Below are 16,816 nucleotides of genomic sequence, written 5' to 3'. Positions count from 1 at the left end.
TGGCATCAACGTTAACTCTATCTGCGTTCCAAATTCCAACTTCGCCTTGTTGACATATCCACCTTATTGGCTGCATGATTAACAGTTAGTTCACTTGCATTAATGTTGAAGAATCTCTTTATGCTTGTTTTCAATTAGTTTGTCCGTCCCGATACTTAAGGAACTCGAAAGGTCATTTTGTAATAAGGTTAAATAGGCTACCAGTCTCTCTGTGGGGTGTAGAGGAAAATTTCTCCATTTGAAGAACTTTTCAAGCTTATCAGTTAGTTTTTGGTCTTGTGAGTTATCCAGATACCATAACAAAACTTAACATGGTATCAGAGCTCCTCGATTCCTAATACCTATGCTTTCCCTTATTTGATCAGTTTTCTTCAAATATTTCCACATTTTTTCCAAAATGTCTTTCAACAAAGGCCCACCTATTCTGGATGGAAAGAATTATTTCTCATGGATCATCAAGATCGAGTCGTACATGCGTGCTCAGGACTTGTGGTATATAGTAGAAGAAGAAGACCTACCAGTACCCGGAGAAGATGCAAGGGAGGATGAAAAACTTCGCTACAAAAATCACACCATCAACAAACACAAAGCTGCTTCTCTTCTCCATGATGCTCTAACTGAGAGCATGTTTACCAAAATTGCAAACTGCAGCACACCAAAGAAGATATTTGATCATTTGAAGGCCATTCATGAAGGTGGTGATCAGATTCGGAAAATCCATATTCGAAACCGTATCTCAGATTTTGAAGCAAATCGGATGAGTTACAAGGAGACTGTTCAAGATTACTATGACCGCACAATCAAAATAGTAAATGAGATCCGAGCTCTTGGTGGGGAATTACCTGAAGAAAAGGTTGTAGAAAATGCGACTATGAGTCTCCCGAATAAATTTGAGGCAAAGTTGTGTGCTTTAGAAGAAACTGGCAAACTGAAACAAATCACTTTTCTAGAACTTATCAGTGCTTTGCAAGCTTCTGAAAAATGAATGCAAATTAGACCCCCAGAGGTTGAGGGTGTGCACGAGAAAACCGAAGTCTTATTATCTGCAGAAAATCTTGATCTCAGTAATTTAGCAATCAGCAGAGGAGCATCAAATTTGCAGGCTCCAAGCCAGGGAGGTTATGTGTAGCAAAATCCATTGAAAAAAGGGGGAAATGGTAAAGAAATCTACGAACCTTGCCCCCACTGTAAGAAGACAAACCACCGAGCTCAATTCTGTTTGTACCATCCTAAAGCTATTTGCAAAAGCTGTGGGGAAACAGGGCATGTTGAAAGAGTCTGTATACACAAAAATAGGGCGAAAGAACATGCAAATTTAGTGGATTTTTCTTTGTTTGACGAAGAATGCAACTTAGAAATAGCATTCTGCACTGAAACCTCACCTGATTCTGTGGAAATAACATACTCTGTTGATGAAACTACCACACAATCGATAAAAGGTTGGATTCTTGACAGTGGGTGTTCTCACCACATGTGTTGTGACAGAACGTTACTCTTCAATTTTAGAACTCAAAAAGGAAGAGCTGTGAGGTCAGCTACAGGGCACACCACTCCAGTACTGGGTGTTGGCAGCATATACTTATCTAGAGGGAAGAAGCCCATGATTGTGGAAGATGTTTACTATGCACCTGGTTTAACCCAAAATCTGTTAAGTTTTGGGCATATCCAGAGACAAAAAATAGAAATCTTGGTTCGAGGACTTCACCTTTACATCACAGACCCAAGAAATCACTCAGTTCTTCATGCTGTGCTACAACAAAAGAATTTTTTTTACCTTCAACACTCATCCGGTTCAACCTGCAGAAGTTTCAATGGTATTTTCTGCAGAATCTCAACTCTGGCACAGCCGTCTTGGTCACTATGGAATAAAAAATCTGAGATTATTAAAAAAAAATGGGATGGCCAAGGATGTTCCAGACATTGAATTCGTGGAAAATTGCTGCCCAACGTGTCAAAAAGGGAAGCAGACCAGACTTCCATTCAAACAAAATTTTTTAAGAGCCAAGAATAAATTGGATTTGATTCATACTGACATCTGTGGTCCAATTAAAGAAGAATCTTGGAGTGGAAGTAAGTATTTTATTATCTTTATTGATGATTTCACACGATACTGTTGGATATATTTCATGAAGAACAAATCGGAGACATTCAATGTATTCAAAAGTTTTCAAGCTTCTGCAGAAAGGCAAGTTGAAAGGAAGATAAAGGCATTGCGGTCTGATAATGGCGGTGAGTACATCTCCACCATACTCCACAACTATTGCAAATTAGAAGGTATCACTCATCTTTACACTGCTCCATACACACCACAGCAAAATGACATTAGTGAGCGGAAAAATAGGACGATCATCGAGATGACAAGGTGCTTGCTGTTTGAAAAAAATATGTCCAAAAAATGTTGGGCTGAAGTTGCTTCCACTGTTGTGTACTTGTTGAATTCTTTACCTTCAAAGGTATTGAATGGAGTAACAGCTTATGAAATGTGGCATAATGAAAAATTATCTTTGAATCACTTGCGTGTTTATGGCAGTATTTGCCATGTGCATGTTCCTGATGAGAAAAGAACCAAACTAGATGAGAAGTCTAAAATTGGGATTCTTGTTGGGTACTGCTCTGGGATAAGGGGGTATCGGGTGTTTGATCCAGTTGGGGGAAAAATCATCATTAGTAGAGATATAATTTTTGAGGAGGACAAAGAATGGGATTGGATTGGAAATGGTATTAGAAATTCTAGTGTTATATTTTTTAATGCTCTGTCTAAAACAGATCAAGAGGCGACAAAGGAGCAAACCACTCCCTCCTGGCCAATGACGAATGAACAGGTGATCACACCATCTGCTCCAGAAATTGTTCAAAATGAAGATCAAGGAGAAAATGGTGCAAACTCTGATCTCCACGATGCAGAATCAACACCAGGTACTCCTGGAAATATTGGAAACGAAATTCCTGATCAGAATTCAGATGGTGAAAATGATTCAGCTACCCCTATAAGAACAACCCGAAGCCTGGGTGACATATATGCCCAAACTAATGTGGCTCAATTGGATGTAGATCCATCCACCTTTTTTGAAGCAGCAAAGGATGAAAAATGGTGACTTGCCATGAGAGAAGAATTAAAATCTATCGAGCAAAATAATACATGGGAGCTTGTGAACAGACCAGCTGGAAGAAGTGTTGTAGGAGTAAAATGGATTTACAAAACTAAGAGAAATTCAGATGGGAGTATTAACAAGTTTAAAGCTAGACTTGTGGCAAAAGGATACTCTCATAAACAAGGGATTGACTACAATGAAGTATATGCACCAGTGGCAAGGATGGACACAATCAAGATGATCTTAGCCTTGGCAGCAGTCCAAGATTGGGAGGTACATCATATGGACGTCAAGATGACATTTTTGAATGGAGTATTGGAGGAAGAAGTATATATATACCAACCAGAAGGGTTTATAGTTAATGGACAAGAGAACAAAGTTTACCGTCTGAAGAAAGCCTTGTATGGCCTAAAACAGGCGCCACGCGCATGGAATGACTGCATTGATAGATATCTGATAGCAAGTGGCTTCACTCGAAGCTATGCCGATTACTCGCTGTATGTGAAAAGAAGTGAAAACCATGTTTTGTTGGTCTCTGTTTACGTTGATGATTTGCTTATTACTGCCAACAACCCGTCTCTAATTACAAGTTTTAAAGATTCAGTCATGAAGAAGTTCCAGATGACAGATTTGGGTTTAATGACATATTTTTTGGGAATGGAAGTTCATCAAAAGAAGGGAGTTGGAACCTTTGTTGGACAAACCAAGTACTGCATGGATCTACTGCATAAATACGGGATGAATGAAGCCAACCCAGTTGTTTGTCCTACTGACTACAAAGGAGCAATAACCTCTATTACAGGAAGAGAAAAACCTGATGCTGCTATTTATAGAGGTATTGTGGGAAGTTTGATATATCTATCCCATACCAGACCTGATCTAAGTTTTCTGGTGAATCTTCTCTCACGCTACATGAGTCAACCAACTTCAGCACATTTGGCAGCTGCTAAACGAGCCCTAAGGTATGTGAAAGGCACAATGGACTTGGGCCTGTTCTTCCCTCCAACAGGCGACAACGAAAGCTTCACAAATTTGGAAGGATACTCGGACAGTGATTATGCCGGGGCAGAGGATGCAAAAAGTACTTCTGGTTATATCTTTTACCTCAACAAAGCTCCTTTCTCCTAGAGCACAAAGAAACAAGATGTTGTGGCACAATCAACGGTGGAAGCGGAATACATTGCGGCAGCTCTCGCTAGAAATCAATGTACATGGATACGACAATTGCTATCAGACATTGGTTTCACACCAGAAGCAGCAACACCTTTGATGATTGACAACCAAGCTGCCATAGCAATTGCAAAGGATCCTACTCACTTTAGTCGAGCAAAACATATCAAAGTTCGTTACCATACACTCCGTGAAGCCGTCAAAGACAAAGAAATTCAGCTCATACATGTCCCTACCGAAAATCAAAAGGCTGATATGCTGACCAAAGTACTTCGGAAAACCTTGTTTATTCATCACCGAGACAAGATTGGTCTAAAATCACTAAGGTTCCTAAATGCAACCAAATCTGGAGGATAGGGGGAGTGTTGACATATCCACCTTATTGGCTGCATGATTAACAGTTAGTTCACTTGCATTAATGTTGAAGAATCTCTTTATGCTTGTTTTCAATTAGTTTGTCCGTCCCGATACTTAGGGAACTCGAAAGGTCATTTTGTAATAAGGTTAAATAGGCTACCAATCTCTCTGTGGGGTGTAGAGAAAAATTTCTCCATTTGAAGGACTTTTCAAGTCTATCAGTTAGATTTTGATCTTGTGAGTTATCCAGATACCATAACAACGTGAACGCAGCCATCGCCGCCTCGCAGAGCTCTAGAGAGGCACCTGATTTGCACTTCTCCACGCCCTTTCAGCTGCAGCAGCTCCACGCCCGCCTCATCAAGTCCGGCCTCCCCCTTTCCTCCTCCTTCCCCATCTCTCTCACCCGCGTCGCCGCGGTCTGCGCGCTCTCCTCCCCCTCCGACTTCTCCTACGCCCGCCGTGTCTTCCTCTTATACGGAGACGCCCCTTCCGAGACACTCCTTTGGAACACCCACCTCAATACCCTCTCTTCCTCCCCATGCCCCGGCGAAGCCCTCGCACTCTTCTCCCGCCTCCGCTTCGCCGGCGTCCTTCCGGACACTTATACTTTATCCTTCGTGCTAAAAGCCTGTCCCGCTCTCCCCTTTCTCTGCTTCTTTGCCGCGCCGTCCACGCCCTCGTCGAGAAGCTCGGCTTCCGCTCTGACATTTTTCTCCTTAACACCCTCGTCCACATGTATGCCTCCCTCGGTGACACGGCTTCCGCGAGGCTTCTCTTCAATGTCATTCCGGCGAAGGACGTGGTCACCTGGAACATCATGATTACACATCACACGAAGAAAGGCGAAATGGTGGTCGCACAACAGCTGTTCGACTCAATGCCAGAGAGGAGCGTCCGGTCATGGACGGCGATGATCGCAGGGTATGTCCAGTGGAAGAATCCCAATGAGGCTCTCCGGTTGTTCCGCGACATGGAAACCACCGGAATGCAGCCAAATGAGGTGACGGTGGTCGCCGTGCTTGCTGCCTGTGCTGACCTCGGAGAGCTGGATTTGGCGAAGCGGATCCATGCGTTCGCAATGCAGTGCTCACTCCACAAGAACAATGTGCGCGTCTGCAACACGCTGATCGACATGTACATCAAGTGCGGGTGCCTGCAGCTGGCTCGGCAAGTCTTCGATGAAATGGCTGAGCGAACCGTGGTGTCATGGTCAGCGATGATTGGTGGTCATGCGATGCACGGGCAAGCCGAGGAAGCATTGGAGCTCTTTTCCAAGATGGAGGAAGCTAGCGTTGAGCCAAACGCAGTCACATTTGTGGGGCTGCTTCACGCCTGCAGCCATATAGGCCTGCTGCAGGAGGGAAGGCAGTTCTTCAGGAGCATGACCCAAGACTATGGCATTGTCCCTGAGATCGAACATTATGGCTGCATGGTCGATCTCCTCAGTCGCGCAGGGCTCCTCGAGGAAGCCAGGGAGTTCATAAACAAGATGCCAATCGAGCCCAACAGTGTTGTCTGGGGAGCACTACTGGGCGGAGCCAAAGTTCATAAGAATATCAAAATGGGAGAAGAGGCAATTCACAATTTGATGGAATTGGACCCTCGTAACGATGGCTATTATGTCGTTCTATCGAACATCTATGCCGACGCAGAGCGATGGGAGGATGTGGCTAAGATTCGACGGATGATGAAGGATCGAGGACTGAAGAAGACTCCAGGGTGGAGCACAATTTCCTTGGACGGAGTGGTGCATTCGTTCGTAGCTGGTGAGAGTGATCATCCACAAATTGAGGAGATCCACAGAAGTTTGGATGAACTGTTGGAGAAGTTGAGGCATCGGGGTTATGTCCCTGATACATCAGCAGTATTGCTTGACATGGATGAGAAGAACAAGGAACGTGTGCTATATCACCATAGTGAGAAGTTAGCAGCTGCGTATGGGCTAATGAACACTGCCAACGGCACACCCATTAGGATTATGAAGAATCTCAGAGTTTGTAGTGACTGCCACGCTGCTTTGAAATTGATATCTGAGATTACTAACCGCGAAATTGTAGTCCGAGACCGAAACAGGTTTCACTCGTTCAGACACGGGTCCTGTTCTTGCAAAGATTATTGGTAGCAGGGTATGAGATGGGTGATTGAAGACTCACTCTGCATTTGTATTTTGAGTTTAAAATTATAATTTTTTTTAATAATAAATAATAAAAAGTGATATTAACTGCTTCCGTAGCAATTTTACATGACAGTTTCACTGTCACAATTTTGGAAATTAAAAATCATGATCAAAATTGTTCAACTATGTCTAGGAATATTCTGAAAACCATAAAACTAAACCAAAAAAAATGAAATTATTATTATTATTATTATTATTATTATTAAGAATTATAAAACTACTATTTGAATATTATACAGGACAGATGTACTCATCACTCTAGTACTATCAGGATACAATAGTCACAAAAAGCTTAAGGAGTCCTAGCGTATCAGAAGAATAAAATATATAAATCGGGAAGGAAGATAACATTTCAAAATCTTTCTTTGGGCATATGAAATCAATACATTGCAGAATTCAACTGCCTGCTCTCAAATAGAACTGCTTCCGTAGCAAAAACATGATAACACGATGTGGAAAAGTGAATGCAGAAAAGTGGAGATCTCTCAAATTTATACGATGTCAACTATTTCATCGTACTTTGCTATAGGACAATTACAAAAGTTAGCTTATGGATCATCATTAGTTTGGGTTTAGCTCTTTGCATGATGACTAGGAAGAAAGAGATCTGCGGTCAACGATTAGGCAAGGCCGCCTCCTGGCCCTCGAATGAAGACTTAACTGAAGCGGCAACTGGGTCTTTCTTCCGGAACACTAATTGATACGGTGTATAGTAATAGGGTCTGGTCAAGGGGACATGACAGTTAAAAGTCAAGAAAGCGTGATAGTCAAAAGTCAAGGGGACGTGACAGTCAGAAGTCATTGGGACGTGACAGTCAGAAGTCAAAGGGGCGTGACAGTCAAAAATCAAGGGGACGTAGCAGTCAGAAGACAAGAAGAGATGACAGTCGATATATGGAGTGAGACCACCTGGGGCCAGCCAGTGTATGAAGTCAGAGAGGAGTCTACCGGTTGGGAAACCAGGCCTAGGACAGGAAGCGTGGTCGGGGCAGGAAGCGCGGTCAGGACCAAACCCGACCTGATTTTATCGATCAGGGGTTGTCAAGCTAGCCTACGTGAGCAAACCTGTCACCCTCCCCTCGGTGAGGTCAGAATTATAAAGGCCGGCAGAAGGAGCCCGACCAGTATGTTCATCAACACCCAACAAACTAACCAAGGTTGTTTCAATTGCACTCGGACAGGATAGAATGCACTACGCGACAACAGGCCAGGGAATCGTAACTACCTGTCGGAGAATATCTACTATATGTCAGGGAATATTCCAGCGGTTGGGATACCAGCCTCCCTCTATCGGAGAATATGAAAGTAGTCAAGACCCGAAAGATCATCTCCGTAAGTTTAGGAACGCTGTCCTGCTGCATCAGTATAGTGATGACATTAAGTGTCGAGTGTTCCTTGATACTTTATCCGGCTCGGCACAAAAATAGTTTGACGGATTGCCGAACGGGTCTATCACTCGCCGAACGTGGATCCACACGACCTCATACATCTTGCTTTCGGCCAAGGTGACGCGACCGTGTGGCTCACACGGCCGTGTTCTACTTTTTTTCTGAATGGATTCACACGGCCGTGTGGCTCACACGGCCTGATATTACTTGGTCTCTGGAAATCTTACACGGTCGTGTGGCTCACACGGCCTGCCTCTGCTTGCTCTCTGGAAGTGCTACACGACCGTGTGGATCTCGCACACCCCTTGTATGGCCCTTGTCATAGCTCTACATGGCTATGTTTCATTGAAACATCTTTTAGACGACCAAGATGGGGTTTTCTCTGGTTGAAGTCTTCATAAACGTTGTAGATCTTGAAGTTATCTACATTTTGATATAAAGAACAACCCGTAAATCCAACCGAGAACTAAGTTATAGCCGTTTTAGTTTCAGTCTGCAGTGCTGAAAATTCCACACGACCTTCACACAACCGTGTGGATTCCACACGGCCTTGACACAGCCGTGTCGATTCCACACGATCTCCACATGGCCTTGACACGGCTGTGTCGATTCCACATGGCTAGAACATGGAAAAACTTAGTTTTCACATGCCTGTGTGAGTTCCACACTACCCAGACACTCTGAAAGCTCTAGACTTCATTTAAGTTCTGTTTTAGCTCCAAATCATGTCTTATCAATCAAAACAAACAAAGAGCAGATCTCCAAATAGAATATAATGGAAGTATGACATTATAATGAAATAGGGTGCAATAAACGTAGATTATGCTAATGAAATATAAGTAGATGTGCGTCAAAACATGCATAAAAGTGTATATAATCTACGGACATCAGTTATCTAAGTGCTTAATTACACATTTAGAGGATAAGAACCTAACCTTATATCCAGAATCACACAATTGACTAATGCTAAGAAGGTTTTATTTGAGATTTTCAATAAGTAATACTTTCTTAACAATAAAATCAGCTTTAAGTTCAATATTATTGGATTGAAAGCGCTAGAAGGGGGGGGGGGTGAATAGCGCTCGTGGCTTTCACTCGTTTTGGATTCGTAAAACAATCGAGAATCAGCAGCAAAAATAATAAAGGACACAGAAGGACCCAAGTGGTTTTACTTGGTTCGGAGCCTTGGGCGACTCCTACTCCAAGGCCCACGCTCGTTGAGCGTTTACTTTCGACAATTCACTATAAAAGCGCAAGGTTACAAATATGTATTACAGAACAATAATTAAAACACTATACCGACAACAGAAATCTTGAAACTGGAGCTCCGGGTCATCGGGGACTTGCAACAACACTTCAGGGTATCTTTTGAGCAGCAAACGATAGCTAGATTACTTGTAAACTTGTTGTCCTGAGTGCTGCCTCGAGACCTCATTTTATGCACTGTTGGAGGCGCCTCCAACACCATCCAAGACACCTCCAACCCTCCTGAGTCGCCCGCGTGGATCAGCACAGAACAGGTTGCACCTCATCCACTCGAAGGCGCCTCCAAGCCACTCCAAGGCGCCTCCAAGCTCTGGTCCAAGGCGCCTCTAGCTCAGTCTGAGGCGCCTCCAGGCCTGGTGCGCAGCTTCCTTCAGCCTTGCACCTGAGGCGCCTCCAAGCTCCATGGAGGCGCCTCAGGCACTGTTCATCCGAGGCTTAAGGTTACTTTTTTGTTCCTGCAAAATGTGTTAGTCCCAAACACATACTCTGCAAAATAAAGTTAGCACATAATAGTCATAAACAAAATATTGACAGTCTTCAGACTGTCCGGATCTGACTTCGGATTTCCGACCGGAAACCCTAGGTCGATCCGACGCCTATTGTTCCCTTTGTGGGGAACGCGTCCTCACCTACTCCACTTAAGAGATTTACCTATTGCCAGCACGATCCTCCAGATCGATTGGACTTTTGCTCGGCGCTCGATGCTTCCGGACTTTCTGCTGGGCGCCCGCTCCCCGACCCGTCCAGTCTTCCACCTGGTTCGTGACACTAGGACTTTCCACCTAGGGTTACCACCTCCTAGGACTTTTGCCTGAAGCTCTCGACCCGCCAAGACTTTCCGCATAGGGTTACCACCCCCTATGACTTAGGGTTACCATCCCCTAGGATTTTTCACCTGCTCGACCGCAGCTAGGACTTTTGCCTAAGTACACTTAGGACTTTCCTGCAAGCTCATTCAAACTGTTAGATCACAAAACAACTTAACTTTGAACCCTTTTTCATTATCAAAACTTGGGTTCGATCGTCTGATGCTTCCCACACCAACAATCTCCCCCTTTTTGATTATGACAATTGAAATTCAAAGTTAAGTAAAAGACAGTAAAGAAAAGGTAGAGATAGCACACGTATCAACAAATTAACAGCACAAGCATAAGAGAAAAAAATATATAAGGCTCCCCCGTAATTTTTGAATTTATGCTCCCCCTTAATTTGTGCTTTTATGAATTTTCTTTCTTTTGTTTTTCTTTATGAATTTTAAACTTTCTACTCTCCCCCTTTGCCATACATCAAAATATAAGTAGAGTAAAATGAATCAGAGTGATTAGATTTGAAAAAATGTTAAATCATGCTTGAATAGCTTGTAAGAATTTTAGCTAAGTAAAAATATAAGTGATTTCAACTTTGAAACTTTAGTTAATCAAGATACTTAATTAAAAAGCTTTTGTTTGTTGAGAAATACTTAGTTAAATTTAGAAGTACTTAAACACAATCATTTAGAAAAATACTTAAATTCTTTGTACAACATTTAGCTAAATAAATGTTAAGGATTCAAAGAAGATCTTTAAATGATTTGCTCAAAATATTTGAAACTAGCCATAGAAGCCACTTAATTAGCTAACATTTTAATGAGCCTTTTTTGAAAATACTTAGTCTAAATTTTGAAAGAGATGCTTTAGCACAAATAGTTTTGGAAATGTTATTTAGAATAGATGGCTAAAGTTTGAAAAGCATTTATCTTGATTTTGAACTGAGAAATAATGAATTTTAAAAGCTCGGAAGAAAAGATAGTTTTTGAAAGACATTTAGATTGAAGGACTTAGTTAAATTTTAGTTGCAAAGAGGGAGGAGCTTCACTTATAAAAATTTAAGTTAAGGTCATTCATTTAAATTCAAGTAGTCCTAAAGTCCACGCATGAATAAGTAGAGTTAATCATTTAGTCCCCTGGGCCACATGTCTAACCATTAACTACTAACTGCTTACCTAGAGGGTAACAACTTTCACTTGGTTAGTCAATTTAAGTTGAGAATCCAGTTAGATTTGACTAAGGCAGGATCACTTAACTTGATTACTGTATTTTTGGTATTTAATGCCCAGACTTACTGCGATGCACAAAGATAAGCATTCTGAAGTCTAGGTTGTACCCTATGCATCTCACGCCGTTCTAAGTTTTTCTATCAAACACAAGCAAGTTAAGCCTAGTGTGCTTGTGAGATGCTCTGGCTGAAATTTAGGGGAACATGATATCTAGGGTTAGTGACTAGGCTAAGTCCAAATTTTGAAAGTCTAATAAAATTGGGATTTTGAAGACATTTTTCCTAGAGATTTTAAAAACAAGTAAAGGCAAGATGCGTTTAAAAACACATGAGTCCTATTCTACCAGGTACATTTCTATTTGTCTTCTAAGTGCACTGAACTCAAGTTCAGGTAAGGGCTTTGTGAATATGTCAGCTAGGTTTGATTTAGACTCAACATAGTCAAGTACAATATCACCCCTAGCTATGTGATCCCTTACAAAATTGTGTTTTACTTCTATGTGTTTAATTCTTGAGTGGTGAATTGGGTTCTTTGTCAGGTTGATTGAACTTATGTTATCAATTGAGATTTTAGTTTTCTAATATTCTAGCTGGTAGTCTTTTAGGGTGTGCATCATCCATAATAACTGAGATGTACATTCTCCTAGGGCTATGTATTCAGCTTCAGTGGTAGATAGGGCAACACAGTGTTACTTTCTGCTTGACCAACTTACTAGGCACTGCCCTAGAAATTAACAACTACCACTTGTGCTTTTTCTATCTAGCTTGCATCCGGCATAGTCTGAGTCAGAATAGCCAGTTAGATCCAGGGTGCAAGTTCTAGGGTACCAAAGTCCTACATTTAGGGTTCCTTTAATATATCTCAATATTCTTTTAACATGAGTTAGATGTGACTCTTTTGCACAAGATTGGTATCTTGTGCACATACCTACTGCAAAAAGAATGTCTGGTTGACTAGTAGTTAGGTACAGTAGACTTCCTATCGCACTTCGATAGTATTTCAAGTCTACTGGATTTTCTTCTAAGTCTGAGTCAATTTTAATGTTGGTAGCCATTGGTGTATTGATAAGTGTTGAATTTTTCATTCCAAATTTTTTAATTAGTTCCTTAGCGCATTTTGTTTGGAAGATGTAAATACCATCTTTTGTTTGTTTAATTTGTAAACCTAAGAAAAAGTTAAGTTCCCCTACTAGACTCATTTCAAATTCATTTTCCATTAGTTTTGTAAATTCTTTTAAGAATTTTGAGTTGGTTGATTCAAATATTATATCGTCTACATAAATTTATGCAATAAAAATGTCATTTTCTAAGGACTTTACAAAGAGTGTTGGATCTATTTGACCTTGGCCAAACCCTTTTGATATCAAGTAGTTAGATAATCGTTCATACCAAGCCCTAGGGGCTTGTTTCAATCCGTATAAGGTCTTTTTTAGTCTAAGGACATGATTCAGATGTTCTAGGTCCTCAAATCCCGAGGGTTGACTTACATACACTTCTTCTTTAATGAATTCGTTTAAGAAAGCGGATTTTACGCCCATTTGATAGAGTTTGAATCCTTTATGTGCTGCATAGGTCAGCAACATCCTGATAGATTCAAGTCTCACTACAGGGGCGTAGGTCTCATCATAGTCTAACCCTTCTACTTGGTTGAACCCTTTGGTCACTAATCTTGCTTTGTTCCTAACTATTTTACCCTGATCATTTAATTTGTTCCTAAAAACCCATTTTGTATCAATTATTGTCTTGTTAATAGGTTTAGATACTAGTTCTCAGACTTGGTTTCTTTCAAATTGAGCTAGTTCTTCTTGCATTGCTAAAGTCCAATCTGGGTCTAGTAGGGCTTCATCTATAGTTTTGGGTTCAATCTTAGAAATCAAGGCTATTTGGCTTAGGTGTCTATAAGATAACCTAGTTCTGACTCCTAGAGTTGAATCACCCAAAATTTGGTCAGATGGGTAAATGGTGCTTGTTCTTGTTGGTCTTCCTCTTGCACTAGTAGTGGGTTCTTTAGGTTCATGTTGAATTTCGTCATCATCTTTTATATTTATTAAGTTAATATTGTTTGCATTATTTTCATTGGGTGATTTGTTTTCTTCATCAAATATTATATTTGTTGTTTCTTCAACTCTTAAGGTATTTTTATTATAAACTCTGTATGCCCTACTAGTTGTTGAATACCCTAAAAATATTCCTGGGGTTGTTTTTGATGAAAATTTTCCTAAGTGATCTTTAGTGTTTAAGATAAATACTTTACACCCAACTACTTTTAAATAGCTCACATTAGGCAATTTATTATAATATATTTCATATGGTGTTTTATTCTGAAATTTGTTAATTAAGATTATATTTTGTATATAACAGGCTGTATTAATTGCTTCAGCGCAAAATTGATTGGATAGTTTATATTCGTTTAACATGGTCCTAGCAACTTCTTGTAGGGTTCTATTTTTACATTCTACTAGACCATTTTGTTGAGGGGTCCTAGGGCATGAATATTCATGTTTATACCCATTAATTTCACAAAATTCAATAAAGTTATGATTTTCAAATCCCCCCCCATGGTCGCTTCTAATTCTTTTTATTTGAGTATCTTTTCATTTTCTATTAATTTACAAAAAATTTTAAATACTTCAAAAGTTTCATCCTTAGTTTTTATAAATTTTACCCAAGTAAATCTTGAGTAGCCATCGATTATTACTAAGCAATATTGGTTTTTGCTTAGTGACTTGGCTCCATGCGAGTCAAACAAGTCTAGGTGAAGGAGTTCAAGTATAGTTGTTATTCTAATTAAGTTGGCTAATTTGTGGGTTGATTTGGTTTGTTTACCCTGTTGATAAGCATTACAAATTGAATTTTCAACAAATTTTAATTTGGGCAGACCTTTAACTAGACCATTTTGACTTATTTTTGAAATAAGTCTGGTATGAGTGTGACCCAGTCTCCTGTGTCACAACTCAGTTTCCTCTTGTTGTGTCAAGAGACACTCTGTTGAGGATGTTGGTAGGTTAATTGTGTATACATTATTTCTCCTAATGCCCTTAAGTATAATTTCAGGGTTATAAGCATTTTTAATTGTACACCTAGATTTGGTAAAGTTAACTAAGTAACCACTATCACATAATTGGCTGATGCTGAGTAAATTAAAGTTAAAGTTTTCAACTAATAAGAATTTTTGAATAATAAAGTCTGAATTGAGTTCGATATTACCTCTTCCGATTACCTTAAGTTTACCGTCGTTGTCGAATGCAACTGAGCCTAGATTCTTTAACTTGAGCTTTGTGAACTTCATTCTATCTCCAGTCATATGTCTGGAGCATCCACTATCCAACATCCATTGATCTAATTCCTACACATAAGGTATTTGAATTGGAATCATTTTGATGAAATGATAGTTTGATTGAAGTTAGCTCCCTAATGAGTGATTGTGAAATGATTTATTGATTTAATCTAATTAGATTTAATTAGGTTTTGGTTGAGTTAGTTAATTTGGTTAAGGTAATTTGTGATTATTTAAAATATTTTTAAATACATTTTAAAAAGATTTTTAAATAAGTTTTTAAAAAAATTTTAAATACATTTTTTAAAGAATTTTAAATAAGTTTTTAAAAGATTTTTAAATAAGTTTTAAAAAGATTTTTAAATACATTTTTTAAAAGATTTTTAAATAAGTTTTTAAAAGATTTTTAAATAAGTTTTTAAAATAATTTTTAAAAGATTTTTAAATAAGTTTGATTAACTTAATTTGATTTTCTTAATTTAATTAGATTTGATTAATTTAATTTGATTTCATTAATTTAATTAGATTTAATTGATTTAATTTGATTTCATTAATTAAGATTTGATTAATTTGATTTGATTTTCTTAATTAATCCTTAGTCATCTCACCCGATCTAAATTTCAAATCAGGGAATTCTATAATTTTGTAAGATGAATTGGGTTCAGTTATAGAGTTTGGTTTAACTTTATGTTAGATTCAGGTTTAGCTTTGGGCTTAATAAATAGACATTTTTTGGATAAACTTCTGGGCTATGGTGAGCCACTTGGACATCATTAAAGTAACCATACCTTCGAGGTTTTCCAAATAGTCTTATCCACTAAACTTAATACAAAACATTGGTCTAACTGGTTAGGATTCATAAAGGGTAGCTTCGGTTAGTTCCACTTAGCCAAATCAAATGCACCAGGTTGAAGTCATATCTTCCTAGACATGCATAGACTAAGCTTCCCTAACGTACTATCATCCAAAATTTCACTAGTACCATAGGTCAAGTTAAACTTGTTCCCTTTCTAATTAATTCTAATGACTCTGTCGGGTAGCTTGGTTTGGATTACCCTGCCGGGTAGGTTAGTTTTGGAGGTGCCAGTTATTCCGGAGCCTCCCCTACTTTACTTTATTGATTAATTTTATATTTTTATAGATTGGATTTACATTTTTACTTTTAATTTAATTATATTTTAATTATGTTCTTTTAATTATTTATCTGTTTATTAATACAGTTTTTCTTTTGGCTCCCCCTAAATCATAGCCTCGATATGGTCTATCAAGGTAATGTACTTAATTCTTGGGAACCCAATATTGACCAAGTCCAACTTGATTAACTAAGTTGGACTTGGGTACTCATGCTTGGACTGTCTTACTATTTGATCTATTAACTAAGGTTAGATAGGATCGGTATTTCTTTTTGGTCTTAAAACCTAATCCAGATTTGTTGTAAACGGCTTTTTGTGTCCCAAGAATTAGGTCAAGATTCTTGGATCCCAAAGTGAACCATTCCAACATTTTCTTCAAATCCTTGACCTGAGTTTTTAGGTTGAAATTTTCTTCCTCAAGCTTTTGGACTTGAGTTGAGTTTCCAGTCTGAACTGAGTCAGGCAAGGATTCGATGTTAGTCACTTCTTTAAGAGTTGTTACCTCCTTTAGAAGTGACTTGATCCTAAGGTTTGATTTTTCTAATTTGTGTAATAGATAATTAACTAAATTATTTAAACACGGGATACTTACAGCGGGGTCAGACCCTTCGGAAACGGATATGGATCCGTGGCTTCTCTCAGACTCGGCTCCAGATTTGTCCTCGCTTTCGGATTCGTTGGTGTAGTCCTGGGCTGTCAATGCGAGAAAACTCATCTGTTCGAGTTCTTCGTCGTCGGACTCTTCCAAGGATGACTTGTCCCAGGTTGCCCTTAGGGCCTTCTTCCTTCTCGATTTCTTTGGATCCTTTTGATTCGGACAGTTCGCCTTGATATGCCCCTTCTGATTGCATCCATAGCACGTTACCTCGAATTTCACCTTTGAGCTTGGTTGGGCTTCTTTGGATTGGATGACTTTGCTG

General features: G+C 39.5%; 1 protein-coding gene and 1 pseudogene across 1 annotated transcript; both read left to right on the top strand.

Moving 5' to 3' along the window:
* The first annotated feature begins 397 nt into the window (after positions 1 to 397).
* Positions 398 to 985, top strand: LOC122019473. Its single transcript, XM_042576934.1, has one exon. The coding sequence runs from the start codon at positions 398 to 400 to the stop codon at positions 983 to 985; it is 588 nt and encodes a 195-aa protein (XP_042432868.1).
* A 3,870-nt stretch (positions 986 to 4,855) lies between these two features.
* On the top strand, positions 4,856 to 6,810 carry LOC122019472 (annotated as a pseudogene).
* Positions 6,811 to 16,816: the final 10,006 nt, after the last annotated feature.

This window comes from Zingiber officinale, chromosome 9A (genome assembly GCF_018446385.1).
Source record: "Zingiber officinale cultivar Zhangliang chromosome 9A, Zo_v1.1, whole genome shotgun sequence".
In the NCBI taxonomy this organism is placed as follows: domain Eukaryota; kingdom Viridiplantae; phylum Streptophyta; class Magnoliopsida; order Zingiberales; family Zingiberaceae; genus Zingiber; species Zingiber officinale.
This window is presented reverse-complemented; position numbering and strand designations above follow the sequence as displayed.

Excerpts from the sequence above, each read along its gene's own strand:
- LOC122019473 (XM_042576934.1), top strand. The coding sequence starts at position 398 with ATGTCTTTCAACAAAGGCCCACCTATTCTGGATGGAAAGAATTATTTC.